The 8,036-nt window shown below is 52.6% G+C and overlaps 1 protein-coding gene across 1 annotated transcript in view; it reads right to left on the reverse strand.

Moving 5' to 3' along the window:
* Positions 1-8,036, reverse strand: part of parp2 (poly (ADP-ribose) polymerase 2) — a 113,631-nt gene that overhangs the window by 54,604 nt on the left and 50,991 nt on the right. Inside the window, 3 exon segments of the mRNA XM_072501356.1 lie at positions 978-1,077; positions 3,390-3,517; positions 6,658-6,792. Of these exon segments, the coding sequence (XP_072357457.1) occupies positions 978-1,077; positions 3,390-3,517; positions 6,658-6,792 (363 nt within the window).

Raw genomic sequence — 8,036 nt, forward strand, 5'->3', positions numbered from 1 at the left:
ATCCACGTTTTCATTCAAGTCACATTTCACCATCTGCCAATGTGGGATTTGAACCTGGGTCCCCAGAGCATTATCCTGGGTCTCCGGATTGCCAGTCCAGTGACAATATCATTACATAATTGTCTCATCAATGTCCCTGTAAGAGAAAGTCTATCAGTTAGTCCCTGGTGCGAGAATGTCCTTTTAAGAGTGAATGCATCAATTAGTCCCAGGTGAGAGAAATTGTCCCTTTAAGAGAAAGTCTATCAGTTAGTCCCAGGGTGAGAGAATGTCCCTTTAAGAGTGAATGCATCAATTAGTCCCAGGTGAAAGAGAATGTCCCTTTCAGAGAAAGTCTATCAGTTAGTCCCGGGGTGAGAGAATGTCCCTTTAAGAGTGAATGCATCAATTAGTCCCAGGTGAAAGAGAATGTCCCTTTAAGAGAAAGTCTATCAGTTAGTCCCAGGGTGAGAGAATGTCCCTTTAAGAGAAAGTCTATCAGTTAGTCCCGGGGTGAGAGAATGTCCCTTTAAGAGAAAGTCTATCAGTTAGTCCCTGGTTGAGAGAATGACCCTTTAAGAGTGAATGCATCAATTAGTCCCAGGTGAAAGAGAATGTCCCTTTAAGAGAAAGTCTATCAGTTAGTCCCAGGGTGAGAGAATGTCCCTTTAAGAGAAAGTCTATCAGTTAGTCCCAGGGTGAGAGAATGTCCCTTTAAGAGAAAGTCTATCAGTTAGTCCCGGGGTGAGAGAATGTCCCTTGAAGAGAAAGTCTATCAGTTAGTCCCCGGGTTGAGAGAATGATCAGTTAAGAGCGAATGCATCAATTGGTCCCCGGTGAGAGAGAATGTCCCTTGAAGAGAAAGTCTATCAGTTAGTCCCCGAGGTGAGAGAACGTCCTTTTAAGAGCGAATGCTTAGCCCCAGTGGGAGACATCCCTGCTGTAACGTTGCAGTCAGTGTGGGAGGTTCCGCTGCCGTCACTGCGACGCTCACTCACCATATAGCCAGTCACAGGAGCCTCGGGAGGAGCGATTCTCAAACCCTGCTTCAGGATGCTCACCCAGTTGGAGAGACGGGAACCATGCCACAAGAGCTGTCTGCGAGAGAGAAAGGTATAGAGAGAGACAGTGCATCAGGGCGGAAGCTGAGGGGCACATCCAGAATCTGGGCGCAACCCATTGAGACCCCAGCCCACGGGCCGCTGCCGGAGGCTCCCCTGACGCATCAGCTCCACGGTCGAAATCTCATTCCTACTCTTCCCTGTTCCCCTCCTCCCCCAATTTTCGGCTCCCGCCAACCCCAAGACCCTCTCCTGCGTGACCCAGTCCCCCAACCAGTTGGGCTCATCTCTCACTGGTCACCCTGACGTAAACGCCCATCAGAGAGCCAGCGGCCAAGGCTGGACATCTGGAGGGTGCGTGACTTGAAACCCGCCCTGCAGGTCAACACCTTACATTCAAGTCACTGAGGAGAGAGAAAGAGACGTATCGCCAAAGCTTTTAGCCTTGGACTCATCAGGACAAATCCAAGAACACAAAATTTCAAAGGCAACAAGGGGAAGGGAACACTGATCGGTTCAGGCGTTACCATGGAAAACAACAGGGGAATGACATTGTGTTCCCTCATGCTTTCTTTTAAAAAATATATATTTATTAAGAATTTTTAAACAAAATTTTTCACCTTTACAAACAACCCCCCCCCCCCGTTCCCTCACGCTTTTAACCTAACAAAAAAGTGCAACGCCTGGACGTGTCCCTTTTGCTTGCAGAGGATAGATCCCGCCAAGCCAATTTTTGTGAACAGCAATGCTCTTTTTTCAGAATTACTAAAGTCCAGTACAACCAAGCCTACTCCAAAAAACTGGAAACAAAAGGTTAAAAGAAGCGAGTCTGAGGTTGCTGAACACAAATCATCCTGAGAGACACCAGTCAGTGTACAGATATCTCCCTGAGAGAGAGGGGACTGACAGACACCAGTCAGTGTACAGATATCTCCCTGAGAGAGAGGGGACTGAGAGACACCAGTCAGTGCACAGATATCTCCCTGAGAGTCTGGGGACCAAGAAACACCAGCCAGTGTACAGATATCTCCCTGGGAGCGAGGGGACTGATAGACACCAGTCAATGTATAGATATCTCCCTGAGGGAGAGGGGACTGAGAGACACCAGTCAGTGTACAGATATCTCCCTGAGAGAGAGGGGACTGAGAGACACCAGTCAGTGTACATATATCTCACTGAGAGAGAGGGGACTGAGAGACACCAGTCAGTGTACAGATATCTCCCTGAGAGAGAGGGGACTGAGAGACACCAGTCAGTGTACAGATATCTCCCTGAGAGAGAGAAGGAACTGAGAGACACCAGTCAGTGTACAGATATCTCCCTGGCAGAGAGGGGACTGAGAGACACCAGTCAGTGTACAGATATTTCCGTGAGAGAGAGAGGGGACTGAGAGACACCAGTCAGTGTACAGATATCTCCCTGAGTGAGAGGGGACTGAGAGACACCAGTCAGTGTACAGATATCTCCCTGAGAGAGAGGGGACTGAGAGACACCAGTCAGTGTACAGATATCTCCCTGAGAGAGAGGGGCCTGAGAGACACCAGTCAGTGTACAGATATCTCCCTGAGAGGGGACTGAGAGACACCAGTCAGTGTACAGATATCTCCCTGAGAGAGAGGGGACTGAGAGACACCAGTCAGTGTACAGATATCTCCCTGAGAGAGAGGGGACTGAGAGACACCAGTCAGTGTACAGATATCTCCCTGAGAGAGAGGGGACTGAGAGACACCAGTCAGTGTACAGATATCTCCCTGAGAGAGAGGGGACTGAGAGACACCAGTCAGTGTACAGATATCTCCCTGAGAGAGAGGGGACTGAGAAACAACAGTCAGTGTACAGATATCTCCCTGAGAGAGAGAGGGGACTGAGAGACACCAGTCAGTGTACAGATATCTCCCTGAGAGAGAGGGGACTGAGAGACACCAGTCAGTGTACAGATATCTCCCTGAGAGAGAGGGGAGTGAGAGACACCAGTCAGTGTACAGATATCTCCCTGAGAGAGAGGGGACTGAGAGACACCAGTCACTGTACAGATATCTCCCTGAGAGAGAGGGGACTGAGAGACACCAGTCAGCGTACAGATATCTCCCTGAGAGAGAGAGGGGACTGAGAGACACCAGTCAGTGTACAGATATCTCTCTGAGAGAGGGGACTGAGAGACACCAGTCAGTGTACAGATATCTCCCTGAGAGAGAGGGGACTGAGAGACACCAGTCAGTGTACAGATATCTCCCTGAGAGAGGGGACTGGGAGATACCAGTCAGTGTACAGATATCTCCCTGAGAGGGAGAGAGGATTGGGATATGGGTTCCCACTGTCCGACCTCAGTGATTCAGGTGTGTGACCCACCTGTTATCCAGGTCAGCGCGGAACGAATCGCCCTCTCCCTCCTTCTCCATGTCGAAGACCTCCAGCAGTTTCATGGTGTAGTCCTGGTGAGTGGAGGCATGGGTGGACTGCAGATATTTCTCGATGACCTGAGCAGGATAGAGAGTGAAGAGAGGTGAACAAATAGTGAGTTTTTCGGGAGCTGTAATTGACGGTCTCCCCCAACCCCAAAGAAAATTGTTGCAGAGGGAGCTTTACTCTGTATCTAACCCCGTGCTGTACCTGTCCTGGGAGTGTTTGATGGGGACAGTGTAGAGGGGGCTTTACTCTGTATCTAACCCCGTGCTGTACCTGTCCTGGGAGTGTTTGATGGGGACAGTGGAGAGGGAGCTTTACTCTGTATCTAACCCCGTGCTGTACCTGTCCTGGGAGTGTTTGATGGGGACAGTGGAGAGGGAGCTTTACTCTGTATCTAACCCCGTGCTGTACCTGTCCTGGGAGTGTTTGATGGGGACAGAGTAGAGGGAGCTTTACTCTGTATCTAACCTCGTGCTGTACCTGTCCTGGGAGTGTTTGATGGGGACAGTGCAGAGGGGAGCTTTACTCTGTATCTAACCCCGTGCTGTACCTGACCTGGGAGTGTTTGATGGGGACAGTGTAGAGGGAGCTTTACTCTGTATCTAACCTCGTGCTGTACCTGTCCTGGAGTGTTTGATGGGGACAGTGTAGAGGGAGATTTACTCTGTATCTAACCCCGTGCTGTACCTGTCCTGGGAGTGTTTGATGTGGACAGTGTAGAGGGAGCTTTACTCTGTATCTAACCCCGTGCTGTACCTGTCCTGGGAGTGTTTGATGTGGACAGTGTAGAGGGAGCTTTACTCTGTATCTAACCCCGTGCTGTACCTGTCCTGGGAGTGTTTGATGGGGACAGTGTAGAGGGAGCTTTACTCTGTATCGAGCCCCGTGCTGTACCTGTCCTGGGCGTGTTTGATGGGGGACAGTGTAGAGGGAGCTTTACTCTGTATCTAACCCCGTGCTGTACCTGTCCTGGGAGTGTTTGATGGGGACAGTGTAGAGGGAGCTTTACTCTGTATCTAACCCCGTGCTGTACCTGTCCTGGGAGTGTTTGATGGGACAGTGGAGAGGGAGCTTTACTCTGTATCTAATCCCGTGCTGTACCTGTCCTGGAGTGTTTGATGGGGGACAGGGTAGAGGGAGCTTTACTCTGTATCTAACCCCGTGCTGTACCTATCCTGGGAGTGTTTGATGGGGACAGTGTAGAGGGAGCTTTACTCTGTATCTAACCCCGTGCTGTACCTGTCCTGGGAGTGTTTGATGGGGACAGTGTAGAGGGAGCTTTACTCTGTATCTAGCCCCGTGCTGTACCTGTCCTGGGCGTGTTTGATGGGGGACAGTGTAGAGGGAGCTTTACTCTGTATCTAACTCCGTGCTGTCCCTGTCCTGGGAGTGTTTGATGGGAACAGTGTAGAGGGAGCTTTACTCTGTATCTAACCCCGTGCTGTATCTGTCCTGGGAGTGTTTGATGGGGACAGTGTAGCGGGAGCTTTACTCTGTATCTAACCCCGTACTGTACCTGTCCTGGGAGTGTTTGATGGGGACAGTGTAGAGGGAGCTTTACTCTGTATCTAACCCCATGCTGTACCTGTCCTGGAGTGTTTGATGGGGACAGTGTAGAGGGAGCTTTACTCTGTATCTAACCCCATGCTGTACCTGTCCTGGAGTGTTTGATGGGGACAGTGTAGAGGGAGCTTTGCTCTGTATCTAACCCCGTGCTGTACCTGTCCTGGGAGTGTTTGATGGGGACAGTGTAGAGGGAGCTTTACTCTGTATCTAACCCCGTGCTGTACCTGTCCTGGGAGTGTTTGATGGGGACAGTGTAGAGGGAGCTTTACTCTGTATCTACCCCGTGCTGTACCTGTCCTGGGAGTGTTTGATGGGGACAGTGTAGAGGGAGCTTTACTCTGTATCTACCCTGTGCTGTACCCGTCCTGGGAGTGTTTGATGGGGACAGTGTAGAAGGAGCTTTACTCTGTATCTAACACCGTGCTGTCCCTGTCCTGGGAGTGTTTGATGGGGACAGTGTAGAGGGAGCTTTACTCTGTATCTAACCCTGTGCTGTACCTGTCCTGGGAGTGTTTGATGTGGACAGTGTAGAGGGAGCTTTACTCTGTATCTAACCCCGTGCTGTACCTGTCCTGGGAGTGTTTGATGGGGACAGTGTAGAGGGAGCTTTACTCTGTATCTAACCCCGTGCTGTACCTGTCCTGGGAGTGTTTGATGGGGACAGTGTAGAGGGAGCTTTACTCTGTATCTAACCCCGTGCTGTACCTGTCCTGGGAGTGTTTGATGGGGACAGTGTAGAGGGAGCTTTACTCTGTATCTAACCCCGTGCTGTACCTGTCCTGGGAGTGTTTGATGTGGACAGTGTAGAGGGAGCTTTACTCTGTATCTAACCCCGTGCTGTACCTGTCCTGGGAGTGTTTGATGGGGACAGTGTAGAGGGAGCTTTACTCTGTATCTAACCCCGTGCTGTACCTGTCCTGGGAGTGTTTGATGTGGACAGTGTAGAGGGAGCTTTACTCTGTATCTAACCCCGTGCTGTACCTGTCCTGGGAGTGTTTCATGGGGACAGTGTAGAGGGAGCTTTACTCTGTATCTAACCCCGTGCTGTACCTGTCCTGGGAGTGTTTGATGGGGACAGTGTAGAGGGAGCTTTACTCTGTATCTAACCCCGTGCTGTACCTGTCCTGGGAGTGTTTGATGTGGACAGTGTAGAGGGAGCTTTACTCTGTATCTAACCCCGTGCTTGTACCTGTCCTGGGAGTGTTTGATGGGGGACAGTGTAGAGGGAGCTTTACTCTGTATCTAACCCCGTGCTGTACCTGTCCTGGGAGTGTTTGATGGGGACAGTGTAGAGGGAGCTTTACTCTGTATCTAACCCCGTGCTGTACCTGTCCTGGGAGTGTTTGATGGGGACAGTGTAGAGGGAGCTTTACTCTGTATCTAACCCCGTGCTGTAGCTGTCCTGGGAGTGTTTGATGGGGACAGTGTAGAGGGAGCTTTACTCTGTATCTAACCCCGTGCTGTACCTGTCCTGGGAGTGTTTGATGGGGACAGTGTAGAGGGAGCTTTACGCTGTATCTAACCCCGTGCTGTACCTGTCCTGGGAGGGGTTGAGTATTTTCTGTCTCAGTGTGTGAACAGCCCCCCCCCCCACCCAATACCCCATCAAACATTCCACCTTTTCACAGGGGTTCGGACCACAGACCTTGAATTCCTGTGCGGCGTGCTCCAGTGGCTGAAGGCTGCATTGCAGTGAGTGATACTGTCGGTCCAGTGGATTCTCCGTACTCTCCAGCTCCGATTTCACCACTTTGATGGCAACCTCAATGTCACTCAGCGCCTGAAACAGATAGTGGTCATTGCGAGAGAACTCGGGGGGGGGGGGGGGGGGGGGGGGGGGGTGGGGGGGGAATGGGAACAAGGGAGAGTTTGAGGCAGGGAGCACAATGGAGGGAGGCGGGAGAGACAATGACAAATAGGAACGGAGTCGGCCCTTCAGCCGTTCGAGCCTGCTCCGCCATTTAATAAGATGTGGCTGATCTAACACTCGCTCGGTCCACTGTCCTGCCTTCTCCCCGGAACCCGTCATCGCACCATTGATACCTGTCGATCTCGGCCTTGAAATTGTTCAAGGACTTGGCCTGCACAGCTTCCTAATAACAATAATCTTTATTGTCACAAGTGGGCTGACATTAACGCTGCAATGAAGTTACTGTGAAAATCCCCCAGTCGCCACATTCCGGAGCCTGTCCGGGTCACAGAGGGAGAATTCAGAATGTCCAATTCACCCAACAGCACGTCTTTCGGGACTTGTGGGGAGGAAACCGGAGCACCCGGAGGAAACCCACGGGGAGAACGTGCAGACTCCACACAGACAGTGACCCAAGCCGGGAATCGAACCTGGGACCCTGGCACTGTGAAGCCAGAGTGCTACCACTCCGCCAAAACATTCACTACTGTTTGAAAGAGGAAATTCTTCCTGCAATCGTTCTTATACGAGAGGCCCCCCTGATGGCAGACGGGGGGTTTTTGCGTGGGTGAAGGGAAGGAGGGGAGGGAGAAGGGGGAGGGAGGGGAGGGAGGGGAAGGGGAAGGGGAGAGGGAGGGAAGGAGGGAGAGTGGGAGGGAAGGGGGAGAGGGAGGGAAGGGGAGAGGGAGAGGGAGGGAGGGGAAGGAGAGGGAGGGAGGGAGAAGGGGAGAGGGAGGGAGGGGAGGGGAGAGGGGGAGGGGGAGGAAGGGGAGAGGGAGGGAGGGAGGGAAGGGAGGAGGGAGGGAGGGAGGGAGGGAGGGAGGAGGGAGGGAGAGGGAGGGAGGGAGGGAGGGAGGGAGGGAGGGGAGAGGGAGGGAGGGAGGAGTGGGGAGGGAGGGAGGGGAAGGGTGGAGGGAGGGGAGGAGGGAGGGAGAGAGGGAGGGAGGGGAGAGTGAGGGAGGGAGAGGGAGGGAGGGGAGGAGGGAAGGGGAGAGGGAGGGGGGGAGGGGAGAGGGAGGAGGGAGGGGAGGGAAGAGGGAGGGAGAGGGGAGGGAGAGGGAGGGAGTGGGAGGGAGGGGGAGGGAAGGGGAGAGGGGAGGGGAGGGATAGGGAAG

The sequence above is a fragment of the Scyliorhinus torazame genome, chromosome 5 (genome assembly GCF_047496885.1).
Source record: "Scyliorhinus torazame isolate Kashiwa2021f chromosome 5, sScyTor2.1, whole genome shotgun sequence".
In the NCBI taxonomy this organism is placed as follows: domain Eukaryota; kingdom Metazoa; phylum Chordata; class Chondrichthyes; order Carcharhiniformes; family Scyliorhinidae; genus Scyliorhinus; species Scyliorhinus torazame.